The sequence below is a fragment of the Panthera uncia genome (genome assembly GCF_023721935.1).
Source record: "Panthera uncia isolate 11264 chromosome C1 unlocalized genomic scaffold, Puncia_PCG_1.0 HiC_scaffold_4, whole genome shotgun sequence".
In the NCBI taxonomy this organism is placed as follows: Eukaryota; Metazoa; Chordata; class Mammalia; order Carnivora; family Felidae; genus Panthera; species Panthera uncia.
In genome coordinates, this window is record NW_026057585.1 from 76,656,616 (window position 1) to 76,671,752 (window position 15,137).

Sequence of the window (15,137 nt, forward strand, 5' to 3'; positions counted from 1 at the left end):
GGAGAGAAAAGGAAAAGGAAAGGAGGGAAGGAGGAAGGGAGGAGGGAAAAAGAGGAAGGGAGGAGGGAGGAAGGGGGAAGGAGGAAGGTCACACACTAGTTTTGTGACTTTGAACCTCTTAACCTCCCCGAGGCTCAGAGTCTTTACGGTAAAATGTAAAAATCCCAGGGATCCTATCCTGGCAGGCTGTGGAGAGGGCTAGAGGAAGTGATGCATGTAAGGTACATTGAGTAAGTACATCGTCTGGAATATAGAAAACATGTAATAAATACTAGCAGTCATTATTATCATTGCTGTTGGTTTTGTTGACGTAATGCGTCCCACCCTTCCCCAGCCTGGAAGGGAGCGGGCTCCTGTCAGTTTGGGGAGACCTCTGTGGTACAAAATGGCTCGCAGCGAGGTCCAGAATAAGGCCCAGTTCTGAGCTCGCATCAGCCCGCTTCCCTCTGACCCCGGGGGCTCCCGAGGGGCTGCGGGCCCGGTGACCTGAGCCCCACAGCCTCTGCAGCTGGGGGCTGTTTTCCACCGCAGCCAACGTGGCAGCAGAGGGAAGCCTCCTTCTGCAGCGCTGGCTAACACCCGCCCACTCTGGGATGCGGCAGGAAGCCTGGCCCAGCTTGTGCTGCTTCCCTGGACCTGGCCAGGGGGCTGCAGGGGACAGGGCCACAGCGTGCCCTGGGGGCCTCAGATTCCCCCTCCACCTTCATCCATTCACTTCTCTAGTACCTCTCCTCTTGTGCTGGCTTTCTTGAAGGCTACTCCTTCTTCTCCTGCCCCCCATCTTTCATTCTTCACTCTCACTGTCCCGGCATAGGGTTCTGGTCTAGGGTCCAGATCTGCTCATCCCCTGGAGTCGTACCTCTCCCCTTCTGCTTCCACAGTTTCCTTGCCAGGCCATTTGTTCCCTGCACCCTACCCCTCTCCTGGCAAGAGGCTGCCTGCAGGATAACCAGACAGAATTAGCATCCAGGCTCTTGCCTCCTCCCCCACCGCCCAACCATGCTTGGGCACTGTTGGCGAGGCTTTTTTAGCCCTGCATCCTTTGCCTTGAGTTCAGGTCCTGCCAACCCCTTTTCCGTTCCCCATCAGGGCACTGGAATTTCCTTCCTTAGAGACCGGTCCTGGGCTTTCTGGCCTCTTGGAGCAACTAAACCAGGGGACAGGGAAGGGTGTCCACCTTCATCCTGGAGGGTGGGGCCACTGGTTCCCCTCTCCCGCGCTTCCTCCTTGCTGGTGCCCACTGGGGCCCGTTGCTCTCTATCAAGAGGTGGCAGTTGCTGCTTCTTTGGCTCTGGTCTGCATGTCCTTCCCTCTGGTCTCTTGGGCAACATTTTCCAGTGGCTGCTGGGGAAACCAGCCGCTGCTGCGCACGGGTGAGGAAGGCCAAAGTTCGGGCAAAGACGGAAGCCGGTAACCTCTCTTTGCTGTTGGGTCTTTGAGGATGGCCTCTAGCCCAGCACACCTCTTCCCCTTCTTAGAAGAAGAGCCCTGGGAATCCTCCTCCCTGCTCCCTGGCTGCCTTCCCTTCAGGTGGGAGGGAGTCCCCTTCCAAGTGGCACGATTGGCCACGCTGCAGTGTCACATCTCCACACAATGCCAACGTGCCCTACTCCCAGAACGGAAGGGAAAGAAAAGCCAGGGAAATTAACGGGCTGGATAGAACTGGACTCATAGTCTATTTGTAAGAAAATCAAAGATTTGCTTTTCAGATGTTGGGGGCCATGCTCTTACCAGACAGCTGGCAAATGGGAGGTATTGGGAATGATGGAATAGATCAAGTTATTTAAATGAGAAAAATAAATTCACACACAGCCTAGCCGCTGCCCGGTGACAGATCCGTTTATTTATCTACTGTATCGGCACCGCTTTGTCTCTGTCAAAAAGGTCATTAAACTCGCCTAACTGCGTAATTCCCAGCCTCCTGCTCTAGACTCGCTCCACAGCCCTTCCTTTCCCTCGACACCCAGCGCCACTTGAAAAAAAAATTTATTATTGCTAATAAACAAGGTTTTTTTTTTTTTAACCCTTTCTAGCTTGTCCCCCCATGGGTCTCGCTGTATCCCACAGAAAATGACAGTTTCTCTTTATTCGTTCTCAGGAGGAAAGGGGAAGGGAACTAGCCCCTCCTGCACGGTTGGGGAGTTGGGGGAAGACGGGTGGGAAGTAGGTACCAGGGTGCATCTCAGATGCCCTCCGAGTCTAAGGATTTAGCCATCTGCCTCCGAAACCCCTGTGGTTGCCGGGCGTCGTCAAGTCCTGCCTTCCAAGGCACAGGGTCTGGCCTGGGCCGTCCCACCGCCACCAGCTCCCGCCGCTCCCCTAGCCCAGCGTGGTCGATTCTGTCTTCCCGGAGCCCCAGCCCCAACTCTGCCTCCCCGAGACATGGGCTTAGGGAGGGAAACCGGTTCCCGGGTCCGTCTCCCGCCGCCGCCGTCCAGCCTGCGCCCGCTGCGTGGGAGCTGGAAGGCGAGACTCCGCAGACGGCGGGCTCCGCGTCCCTCTGCTCCGGCGGGCGCGTCTCCTCCAGCTGGTCGGGCCGCTAGGCTGCCGCCGTCGCCCAGCTCGCGGTGCCAGCTCCCTTGCTCCACGCCCGGCTCCCAGGCTCCGTGCCCTCGCAGTTGAAGGGACTGGGGGCGGCAGGGCGGATGGGGACATCTGGGAAGCGAGGAGAATCCTCGTTCTCCGGGCGTCCCCCTAAACCGGGTCCAGGGTCCCCTTCCCCGCCCCCTGCGCAGGTGTGAGCGCGCGAGTGTACGCCTCGGCGGGCGTGAGTGTGAAGTGTGTGTGCGCGGGGGAGTGCGCGGAGGGAGCGCGGGCGGCGGGCGGCGCGGGAGGCTGGAGGCAGGGCGCGGGGAGGGGGCTGGGAGGGAGTGTGTGCGCGCGTGCAACTCCACTCCGGGGCTTTGTGCGAGCCCGGGCGATAGCATTGGCGGCGGCTGGAGGAGGAGCGGCCGGAGACGCGTGCAGCCCGCCCGCCAGCGCCCGGCAGCCGGGGCAGGTGGGAGCCCGCGCGGGAGCCGAGCCGACGCGAGCCGGAGCGGAGTCCGAGCGGAGCCCGAGCGCAGCCCGGGCGGAGCCCAGGAGCCTCGCTCGCGGGCGACCCGTGGGCGGCAGCCGGGCGGGGCGGGCGCCGGCGGGGCGGCCCCCCAGTAAGATGTGCGCGGCGCCGCGGGGCGCCCCCCACTCGCAGCGGCGCTCGGGAGCCGGGCAGCTGGGCCAGGCGGCGCCTCGGGGGCTGCTGCGCGCCCGCGCCTAGAGCTGCCGCCCCAGGGAGCCCGCCACGGCCGCGCCCCGGGCACGCTCGGCGGCGCCCAACGATGACCGCTCCCTGGCGGCGCCTCCGGAGTCTGGTTTGGGAATACTGGGCCGGGCTCCTCGTGTGCGCCTTCTGGATCCCGGACTCGCGCGGGATGCCCCACGTCATCCGGATCGGTAAGGGCTCCCCGGAGCCGGGGGTCTCTGTGCGCCCGGGCGGGGGCGGCAATGGGGAGCCAACGAACGCGATCCCAAGAGATTTTTCCCGATCTCTGCGGGCCGCCGGGGCCGGGTGACCACCGGGAGCTCGGCCCGGTCAGGGCAAAGTTCCAAAGCCGGGGGTCACGGGCCCTACTTAGTGGGGAGGAGACAGCCGGGCCGCGGCGGGCGAGGGGCCCTTGGAGCGCTCGTGAGAGGCCAGACCTGGCGGAGAGGAGCGAAGCGTTCCAGCCCCAACCCGAGTGGAGGGCTCATTTCCCGGCCACTGCCGGCACGACCGGCCACAGACCGAGTTCTGGGAGCGGGCTTCTCCGCGGAGCGGGAACCCTGGGGGAAGGCGCCAACTTCTCTTTCCTCCTCGCTCCCGGCAGGCCCCCGCCCCCACCTGGGGAACAGCTCCAGCGGCCGCGGCGGGGAAGCGAGGGACGGCTTCGCAGGACGGAAGGGGGGTGGGCGGCGGGTCTCTCCTCCCGGCGGCCGCCCTCGGCCTCGGGGGTGCCCCATCCAGCCCGGTGGCTTGGGGGAGGAGAGGGGCAGCCCCGGCCGGTCGCTCTTGCGTTCCCTCGCGGCTGGGGGGGAGGGGGGGGGAAGGAAGCCACGGAGGCTGCCCGCCGCGGCCGGGAATGTGGCGGGAGGGATGCGAGCGGTTTGTAAAGTTAGCCGAAATCCCTCCGCAGCTGGCGGCGGCTGGCGGGGTTGCGCGCGGCTTTCCGGGGCTGCCGCGTCTCAGCTCTCTTCTCGCCGGAGACTCCTACTCCGGGCTTTAACTTTGTTGTGGTCGCCCCAGGCACCCTGTAGGCAGCGCTCTGGGCAGTGCGGGAGACCCTGCGGGGCCCAGGCCCGCGCCCGCCAGGGCTGGGCCCGGCCTGGCCACGCGGAAGCCTGCCGCCAGGCCGGAGACTTGGGCCTCCTGGGTTCGCGAGGCGCCACCACCAGCATCTGGCACAGGGCGGGCAGAGCTCTGCTGAGCCAGGGCCACCTTCCCCCCTTGTGGCTCTTCTCCAGGAGAGGACTGCTAGAGGCTTGAGGGGATGCAGGGAACCGAGGTCGGGCTTGGTTTCCGTACTTGAGGTTTTCCTAGGAGGTGGTCAGGAATGGGGGGGGGGGGCGGTTGAGGGGTACGTCTTCGTGGTTCGCTCCTGGATACCACAACCTCTGGAACTCAATATCCGGGTGGGGGTAGTGCGCGGTGCTCAGCGCTGCCCACGCTGGGGTCTTTGAGTCCATGCCCGGGACCCTGGCAGACTCACACCCTGAGGCAGAAGAGGCAGAGGAGTCCAGGCACGCGACTCTCGGGACATCCCTCACGGTCAGGCTTAACCCTTTGCAGCCCAGGCTGCTCTTGGCAAGCCAAGCAACGTCTTCTATCTGCCCTTTTGCCTGCCCCAGCTCCCTGTTTGGTTAGCATTCCAGGGGCAGGCACAACCTTAGTCTTGGGCCAGCACTTCTTTCATTCCCTCCTTCCTTCCCTGCTTTTTGGGGGCCTACGTGGAAGAGTGCCCTTGAGAGAAAGGAGAGGGGCCCCAAAAGGTGCTCTGTGCGCGTCCCACGCGTTGCAGTTTCCTTTCCTCTGCACGCGGGGAGCTGGGTATGCTCCCAGCTTAGCTTCAGGGGTGGAGGTTTTGGGGGCCCCAGGAAGTCAGGAGAAGGTGAGGACAGCCCCAGAAGGATGAGCTAAGGAGGGGCAGGATGGTGTGTCCTTAGCTGCCCCCTCTTATTGTGAAATTGACTTCACTGGGGGCTCTTCACTGCTCTGAGGGGAAGCCCCAGCCTGCTGCCCTTTCTTGGGTTCATGTTGTAATAATGCAATTAAGGATGGCAAAGCCCTCCTCTCTTCTAATCTTCTTCGTATTAAGCCCCAGGATTAATTAGCATGTCGGCCCAAGCCATTTATATCAGAGAGCCCTGCCCCATTTGATTCCCAGCCCGGGGACTGGGGTGCTGTGTGGATGCCAAACGTGACCGCCGGAGCTGTGCCAGCTTAGATGGAAGATGGGAAGGCTCCGAGGCCTCTGGGCTTCTCTGGAGCTTCCTAGGGAGCTGAACTTCCATCCTTGGGAGTCCGGGCTGGAGCCTTAGCTGGGGCCAGAGAAGCACAGTGGACATGGGCGGGCCCATGCGCGGGAGCGCACACACACACGCGCGCGCGTGCGTGCACACACACACACACACTTATGCAGAACCTAAACACACTGCCTTGGCTGGGTCCCCCACCATCTCCCTTTTCTGATCCACCCGTGGGATTCCAGGGTTTTCTGCCTGAGGCTGCAGGAATTGAGGTCCTGGAAATGGGGTTCGGGAGTATGCTGGGTGTTTTGTGGTTCCCGAGATTGGTGCCTGAGCTGGCTGTTCCTGGAGCCGAATTCTCCAGCAGGCAGGCATCCTCAAACACCAGCTTGGGAGAGGGTTTTCCTGCAGGTGTGTGAGGGGCTCTCTGGGCTGGGAGCAGTGTACCCGCCCCCTCTCTTTGTGCCTTTTTTGGGGGCTGAAATTTCCTCTTAGACAAGGAGATGGATAGCTCAGCGGTGTGACAGAGTGTTCAAACAATCCGTCTTGAATAGATGAATTGCATTGCTCTGTCTTTTTGTAATTGTGTCTATCAGAGGGAGAGGTCAAGGCATTGATTGCTTGGATGGTTTGCAAGTAACAAAGGAGAGCGAGGGAGAGAGCGAGGGAGAGAGAGTAATTGGATTGTAGTCTGCGAGAAAAAATGATCATTGATTATTTTATATGAATATGTGAAAGATGTATCTGCGTGTGATTATCAAGTGTTGCTCATTGAAGGTTTTCAAGGCATATTGTTCAGCATTTTATTATTACTCTTATCATCGTTATTATTGTTGGGATGGATTCTGGTCTTAACTCATGGGAAGCAGTTTAATGCATGGATCATCTCAGCCAGATGGGCTTCAGTGACCTTTTGTGGGAACCTGGATTTCCTGGTTATATGACCTAGAAGCTGAAGTGGAGGGGCCCTAGGCTGGGAGCTAGGAGGCCTGGGTTTTCTGCTCTCTCTTCTGCCCGTTAACTGAGCCATTGTGGTCAAATCACACCGTTCCCCCCAACCTTGAGCCTCTGTTTCCCCATCTGTAAACCACCGTTGGATTGGCCACCGATGGTTTGGGATATTCTGTGGCTTCAAAGTTCCTTTTAGTGCAGACGGTGGGGACTGTCCGTGCCACTGTAGGTTTCATGGTTACACGAGGCTCCCTCGTATTACATGCATAAGGTAGGATCGAGGGCCAGCTTGGAACTTGAAAAGGGAACCAGACAGTGGTGGCGGCAGCTGGAGAGCCCTGGTGGATGGTGATGATCTCTAGCCAGCCAGGGGGAGGTTGGGAGCCAAATGACTGCAGAGACATAAAGCAGGTGTATGTGTTGGGGATGGGGGTGGGGTAGAGAGGGAAGGACTGGCTCGGCTCTGGACTCTCTGAGCATCTACAGACAGCAGAACAGATGAGCCTCAAGACCCAGAACCTGGGCTGGGGACGGGCGGGGGTGGCCAGCGGGCAGTCACAGCAGTCTCTCCCTGGGGAACGAGATCCCCCTCCCCCAGAGTTCTCCAACCAGCCCCGTCTTCATTGTCTCCGATCAGTTCACCCAAACGGTCCTGACCATTCGTCTCCTGAGTTTGGGAGCCGTGTGTAAAACAATGAGGAATTTCTTACAGTGACTGGTGACGCGCTGAAACATTGCCGCCTTGTAGGAGCAGACAGGAGCTGAATGAAGATCAATAAGGGCTTTCCCCCCTGGAAGTAAATAGCTTCAGACAAGACCTGGGAGTGGCCCGAGGGGCCTGGGAAGGCATTAACTTGAGCAATTTCTGCCTCCACTTTCCAGCCCAGCCGCTCCTGTCAGCCCGGGCTTCCCTCTTCCTCAAAGCTGGAGTTTAATTTCTTCGTGATGCCTGCCTTGCACTGCGCTAAACAGTCTTTTGACATCAGGATGAGCTGGGGGTTTTAGAGGTGGCTTATGCAGGGTGAGCCAGGCACTGTGTCCTGAGTAGGCTCCTCCAAGGTCATTTGCATTCCCCTGTTGCTGGCCTGACAGCCAGTCCAGCCTGATGTGCTCTTTTGAAAGGGCTTTGAGGGGTGGCCCTTCATCCCCCCCACCCTTTCAGGAATGCAAGGTTGCTTGGCTGCTTTTAGGGTCCTTTCTGGGGCCTGGGAGCCTCCCTGAGTCCTCCTGTTCCGGCAGGCACTCTCTGTCCCTGCTCTAGGAAACAGCCCCCTCGGGGTGGGGGGGCGCAAGGGGGCAGGAAGCACAGAGTCCTCTGTGGACATCACAGCGCTCCTTCCTCTTGGGGGAGGCACGAGGCCATGTACAGGGAAGGTGGCAGAGGCTGCTTGGGGTGTGCTTGTCAGAGGAGACTTGGTGGTACTCAGCAGCTGGGTTTGTTTCTGATCTGCTGAGGCCAAGCCTCCTCCATTCTGCGAGAGACTGCTGCCCCTGCCTCCTGTGGCTTCAGCCCGAGCCGTGGACCCTCCAGAGGGAATGCAGAGAGGCGAGAGCCAGTGCTCCATTTGGCTGGGCAGCAGCAGAGAGGACCGAAGTTCCGGGGACAGGGCTGGTCCTCCCGAGGCTGGTGTGATGGGGCTGGAGCTTTGGATGGATGGATGGGCCCAGGGCCTAGTGCAGACGGGGCTGGGTCTTGTTCGCCAGAATAGCTGTTCTCCCAGGTGCCCATTCCCCGACAGCAGCACCAGGGGGCAGTGTGCCTGTGTCGAGGTATCCCTGTGTCTCCTGCCTGGGACCCCACCTGGGTCGGGAGTGACATCAAAATAATGCACAGCAATGCGACAATAACAATGACCCCCACTTAGGAAGCGCTTACTAGGTGCCAGGCACCGCGGTGTTTCACACGCTGACTAGTAATGCGGGCGCATAGTAAGTGCTCAGTAAATGCCGCTGCATTTCCCTCCCCCATCTTATTTAACCTTCACCGCCGTGCGGGCATCATTTCCATTTTGCAGTTGAGGAAACTAAGCTTGGCAAAGTCACTTGCACAAGATCACATGGGCAGTGAGTGGTAGACTGATAAGAACTCCTGTCGGCCTGACTGCAGGGGTCCTGCGTGTTTGACGGTCCGTGAGGGCGGAGGACGAGGAAGCACCACCAGTTTGCACAGGTGCTGAATGGAGCACCCCCACCCCCACGGCTCTGGGAGCTGAGTGTGTCCTCACAGGGCCGGGCTGTGTGTTTGGCTCTGTGTTGGAGGTGGCTCTGTAGGTTCTGTGACATTTAACCCTGCCAGTGCCAGTTTTCAGAAGCAGATAGCCCTTGTTGATGAGCTGTGTGGCAGATACGCTTCCTGGACGGAAAAGGACGGATGGTCTTTCCCACCCTCCCACCAATAGACACTTACACTGACTACATCTCACTTTATCCGGGCTTCTGGACTCTGCCCAGTGCTTCCCTGGAAGCCTGAAATAAAGGATGGACTCTCCCTTGGATATGGCTGGTCCACCCATAGGAATCCTTCTGCTCCGGGGACTCCAGCCTACGTGTCCCCCTGGAAGCCATGAGCTGTCCTCAAAGACATCATCAGAGCCATGAGGGAAGGGCTCCATGTCTGTGCCTCGTCTTTGCCTCTGTCCTCATCAGCCAGTGACCTGGCCAGAGAAGGTGGTCGCGAATTGTTCTCTGTTCTTCTTTTTCCCCTCACCTCCCTTTCCCTCCCCAATCCCATCCCCTCTCCCTTCCAGCATCCTTTCCAGGCTGATAGGTTTTATGGTCATTTTATTTTTAAGCAAGAGTCACATTCTGCCCTTCCGAATAGAGCCTGCCTTGCCAGTCACTGAGACAGGTGGACAATCCGAGGCCACTGACGCTGGGTCCTGGAATATTTGTTGCTGTCTCAAAAGACACTGTGGTAGGGTGTGGGGACGTCGGTGCAGGAGCTGCTCAGTCCACCCTTCCCCATGCCACCTCTGTAAGAGCAAAGGCAAAATCAAATTTACTCTCCTTGTCCCTCATGTTCCTTCTTCTGGGGGACCCAGGAGGCTGGAATAATGGTGGCTTCCAGGGACGGAACTGTTTTGGAAGTGGGCGGAAACTGCATGCTGAGAGCCCCTAAAGAGGTGACAGATTTGGGATAAGCACAATCAGAGGGCTCATGGTATTTTCCAGGACCTCAGTTTCCCCTTCTGTAAAAATGGGGCGATACTGTCTGCCTCACAGAGCCAAACAGGTACGACATCTTTCCAGAAAAGCTTAAATGCTGTCCAAAGATCAGCATTTCTTCTTGTTGTTGTTTGAGGGGTCTGATACCAGCACAGGGCCAGCACTGGGGTGAGGTGAGTGAGGCAGCTAGGGAGCAGAGTTGAAGCAGGCTCTCTAGTGGTGACCCTGCATTCGCACGACTGACCACGAGAGTGGGTGCTTCCTTAAATGTTGTGCCCCTAAGTGCCTCATTGGCCTGGACCAGTACCTGTGTTTGCTCATGGAGTCGGTTTTCTTCTGCTTCTCTTTGTGCCCCAGAGACGAAATCCTACCTGAGTGTGATTGGGAGTGGGGACACTGGGTCGAGGGCCAAGGGGTTGGGCTTGAGGACCACAGGTCATTCTGATTTGGCTTTCGTTCCCCATCGGCCACCTTTTATAGGCAGCACAGAGCACTCTGCCCCGCCTTGCCTCATTTTATTTCCTTTGGAGTTATGTCCAGGGTCCCACTGCCTTTTACTCCAAACCTGGCCCTCCCCTCTCCCCAAAGCTCACTTTCCCATGTCCCCTTCCTTGTTTCCTTGGACCTCTGTGCCTTGTTTACTAATGCTGATTGGCCTTGGCTGTAGTTATGCTTTGTGGGTTTGTCTAGGGCTTTCTCTAGTGCATGCGTGTCCTGCCTCCCCCGTTAGGCCAGAAGCTGCTCCAGGGTGTGTAAGGCCAGCTCCCCCCGCATCATTACCAAGAGGCATAATGAATTTTTGCGGGGGAACCAAATAATATATTTCATTGATTCTAGGATGGACTTTCCTCCTCTCCCTTCTCCCTTCTCTGAAGTCAGTACATGTCTCACGTGTCATAGCTGGGGTTGCCTACAGGATGTTTTCTTTTTTGGCACCTCAACATGTAATGGCATGGCTTGGGTTTGATGAACTGTGGTGGACCTGAGTTAGACCGTGCGTCTCACATGTCTGCGCTGCGTGACCTTGGACACGTCACTTTACCCCTGGGTCTCCGTTTTCTCATTTTAAGATAGAAGTATTGGGATTAAGTGAGACTACATTCAGATGTTTTTGACCTGCAAAAATTTCCTGTGGCCGAACCTTAGAGTATCGTCTTCACAGAGTCAGTGCGAGGATTAAAGATGATAAAGTGTATGAAGCTCTTTGCGCAGTGCTTGATATTTAATAAATGCTGGGAGAGAAAGGATTCTCCAAGGTTGGAGGCCATGTCCCTCCCATCAGACTGTGAGCTCTGAGGCTGTCTGCTTCCTGCGTACCCTGTGCCAACCCTGGTGCCCAGTACTCCATGCCGCTCAATACCTGGCATTTATTTACCCATTGCCCACACACCCACATGCCCCGTAGTGGAAATGGTAGGGTCCAGCTGCCTGTGACAATTATCCACCACATTAGGGGGAGAGAGAGGTGCCCTTTGGGATGCTTCTGTGTGTCAGCTCCCAGACTCCTCCTGGCCTGCTATTTATCACATACCTGCAGCCCATGGGGTGCTGGTTCTTCCTCCCAGGTGCAGTGTTTTAGCTGAAATGCATTTTGCATGTATTCAGGACCGAGGAGACCCTGGTTGTGGGATGCTCTTTAGGGACTGATCCAGAGAATCCTTGTCAGTCCTTCTTGGATGTAGAGTTCAGTCTTGCTTCTTGGGCAGGCTAGTATGGCCCAGAGAGGGTCTGCGGCTAGAGGCTGGGCCCCAGGGGATAGAGACCGCTGGCTCTGCTGGGAGACATCAAGTAATGAGGCCACGGCAAGAGCTGGGGAGGAGAGAGTCCCCATGGTGATCATACAGATCGGAGATAATGAGATGGAGTGAGATCCGGGGGGAGTGGCAGCTTCGACTCCAAATCCTTTGGTGCCATGCTGAATGGTGGTTAAGGAAGGCAGGGGAAAAAAGGGAGCGAGAAGGAGCTAAGATTCCAGTTTGTGTGAAGAGGGTTCCGATCCATAGGAGACAATTAAGCCTTGCACTATTAAAGGGACTGATGCAGACAGGCTGCCGATGGAAGGGGGTTTATAGAGTTCTCAGAACAACTGCAGGGATGAGCTCTTTAAATATGGGAACGAGGGAGACTTCTGCAAAGCCTTCCTGCATCTGCTTTGCAGAACCGAAATATGCTATTCCAAAAAGCCTGCCCAATTGGGCGGAAAAGCAGGAGCAGGGAGCCAAGGACTTCCCAGGGCTCCACGCATCACACTTCCTATCTGTGGTGGAGAATCACAGAATCTAGGCTGAAAAGGACCCCAGGGGTCATTCTTAGGCCTCTGGTTCTCAAATGGAGTCTTGCACCAAAATCACCTGGAATGCTCATTAAACTACAGACTGCTGGGCACCCGCAGAGCTTCTCATTTGGTAGGTCTGGGGTGAGACCTGGGATTTTACACTTTTGACAGGTCCCCAGATAATGCTGATGCTGCTCCTCTGGGCACTTCCCTTTGAGGACCACTGTTCTCAGTCACTGGAGGGACCTTCCCCTAACCCCCCCTTATAGGTGGATATCTGGTCTCTGATTGAACATCACCCGAGATAAGAAGCTTACTACTTTTGACCCTCTTTTGTTCTTTACCGCGAATGTTTCGGCTGACTCCAATCTTTGTTGCAAATTCCCCGCCCCCCCCAAAACTTGTCTCCCTGCAGTCCCAGGGAAGGCGATAGAACTTGGATGTTCTGAGTATAGGTTCTGAGATCCATCTGTCTGAACTTAAACCTTTTCCCCCGTCCAGGCTCTGGCACTTGGGATAAGTCACTTAGCCTTCGATTTCCTCATCTGCAAAATGGGGATAATAATAGATTTGGCCACGTGGGCTCATTGTGAGAATTAGTATGCCTGGCACAAGAGCAGCTTTCAATGCACTTTTACAATCTAGCATGTGGATAAGTTCACAGGTTCTGGAATCTGCTGGCCCGAGTTTGAGGCCTGTCTCCATCACTTCCCATCTGTGTGATCTTGGGCAAATTTATCTAATAATAATAACGATGATGATGATGATGATGATGATGATGATGATAATGGTATCTGCCTCACAGGGTTGTTATAAGGATTAAATGAATTAATACATATGAAGTGTTTAGACCACAGCCATGGGAAGCACTCAACAAATGGTGTCCATTACTCTTATGGTACAATAGCCATGCTCACTGGTTCTGGTTCTGGTCTGCTCCCTATCCTCCCATGCAACCCTACGGAAATGTAAAGGCATTTCTCCCAATTAGAGATGCTCAGTTCTTCCCACCAGGCGTTGAGAGCTAAGCTAACCCCAGTGCTGCTTGTGTGTTACACCCAGTGAGCGCCTGGCTTCCTCGGACCTCAGCTTCGGTGTCTCCTTGTACAGCCCAGGCCAGTTCAGCCTTCTCAGCAGCTACTTCACTTCGCCGAGTTAGACTGAGCTGGCGGTCTCTTGAGATCCCCTGGTCTTTTTCACAGGCATCGCTGCTGATCTATAACTTCTCTCATCTTCCCTTTGGCAGTTGATCTTTTGAGCCTAAAGGCAGGACCTGTCATTTATCCTCAGTAAATCCCACCATGGAACCTTCAGGCAGTTATTCTTGCTCGTTGTTCCTGGACCACCAGAGCCTGCTTCTGGTTCAACATCCTCAGGAAGTAGGCATGGATTTCACCCTCTACTTCCTCCCTGGCCTCCCTCTGGGGGGTCTGTGGTGGACAGGTTAAGTGGTTATTGGCCTACACTACGGTGGGGGCTGGGAATTGCTGCTCTGGACAGTGTAGCTTTTGCGGCTCCTCTTCCATTGTTTGCCTTGCTTCGTGCCATCTGAGCCTGAGATGAGCCCGCCTTCCCTCCCTTCAGCTATTTCTGCCATCGACGCATTAGGCAGGAAATGACCAACGTCAGAGTCTGTTGGCTTAATTCGGTAATCATGGATCCACGATCCTATACTTTAACCCGCTTCAAAACCCCACTAGCTTCCTTATACTTTCAGGCCCTTTATGACATGCCCTGGTTGGCAGACCTATACTACATCCCTCCTTGCCTCATACACACTCTGTGCTCCACTATACTGAACACCCGAGTCCCCAGGAGGCACCGTGCCTTCCCTCACACCCTGGGGCCTCCACTCTTGTTATTCTTTGCAGACAACTTCTAGTCATCCTTCAGGTTTCAGCAAACGTGTCTTTTCCTCCAGGAAGCTTTTCTTCATGTCTGCCCACTTCTTTGGGCCCCCACAGCACCCTGTATTTCCCTTATCATAGCACTTATTATATAAGCAGGGACCCCGATGACTTATTCACCTCTTCATCTGGTGCGCCTAGCACAGTGGATGGCACATAGTAGGTGATTAATAACTGTTGAATAAATGAATGCATTGATGAATACAGTCGTTTGAGTAGAAGTCCACACTCCTGCCCTGTTACTCAGCTCAACATTTTTTCCATCTGGTCAACAAGATTTCATGAAAGGCATTGTTAGAGCCTTCTACAGAGTCAAAGTTCTAATGATGTCTGTGGTGTTCTGACACATGAATTCAACACCAAGACTTTTTCCACGTAGTAGCTTGGGCAGAACTGGAATATTCAGGGGAGTGTGTCCTTCGTTCCCGGGACTAGATTGGTCTTCATATCCATTGTTTGGTTCATACCGTGATGATTCTCCTCGTGAGAGACACAAGGTGTCTGTTTCCAGAAGCAACTGAAGAAGGGCTCATGGTCCTCCTGTCTTCCTGACCTCACCTGTTTCTCCTTCCCACTTGCCCCTAAGCATCCCTGCAGCTCCCTTGGGTTGTTGAACCCAGCAAGAGAACTTCTGCTACTCATCCTTAATAGGCTGGCTGCTTAGGACAGCTGCTAGACAGGGATGTTGTGCCGCTTACACTGTGGCCAATTATAGGTCAGGCCTCTCTGTTTTCCGTCTTCACCACATCACTTACTCCTGCAAAGATGTCTAGACAACAGGTCTACATGCCAGCTTTGTGTAAAGCAGAGGTGTTCAGGCTATATGGACAGTCAGCCTGGGGCATTTAGCCCTGGGGTTGAGTGCATCATCCACACTGGGTTCTTGAGAGTGTGAATGTGTATATTTCTATGTGTTTGTGTTATTTTAAGAAATGACCAGTTGGAGGTTTGCTCCTCTAGCACAGGCTTCCCAGGTTGTGGCTCAACAGCCATTCATTACCCCAAGCCTGTTAAATGGATCAGTGGGAAACTGAAGACTTAAGTGTTGAAGTGACGGTCCCAATTCCTGACTGTGCTGATTGGTCTGCTGTATTTGTGTAGCTGAGAGTGAGGCCAGGGCAGATTTGCAGTGAGGCCCTGGGCTTCCCCTCTTGAGCATGACAGAACCGGGCTCTGCCCTGAGGCCATGCCCTCCCTTCCTTGCTTCCCTCCCCAAGGAAACAGATGACACATTATGGGCAGAAAGAGCCTGTTGCCTACATGGCCATTTTTCCTGCCCAGTTTAATAGAGGTGACAGCCGTCTATTTTACTTGTCTCGTAACATTGAATCAGTAAATAAAATATGGGTGAACTCTCA

General features: G+C 55.9%; 2 protein-coding genes across 2 annotated transcripts in view; both read left to right on the forward strand.

The window, feature by feature from the left end:
• Positions 1-15,137, forward strand: part of CSF3R (colony stimulating factor 3 receptor) — a 475,591-nt gene that overhangs the window by 14,623 nt on the left and 445,831 nt on the right. The window lies entirely within an intron of this gene.
• GRIK3 (glutamate ionotropic receptor kainate type subunit 3) overlaps positions 3,318-15,137 on the forward strand; it is a 185,856-nt gene continuing 174,036 nt past the window's right edge. The window contains exon 1 of the mRNA XM_049617484.1: positions 3,318-3,432. Coding sequence (XP_049473441.1) covers positions 3,318-3,432 — 115 coding nt within the window. The remainder of the gene's footprint in view (positions 3,433-15,137) is intronic.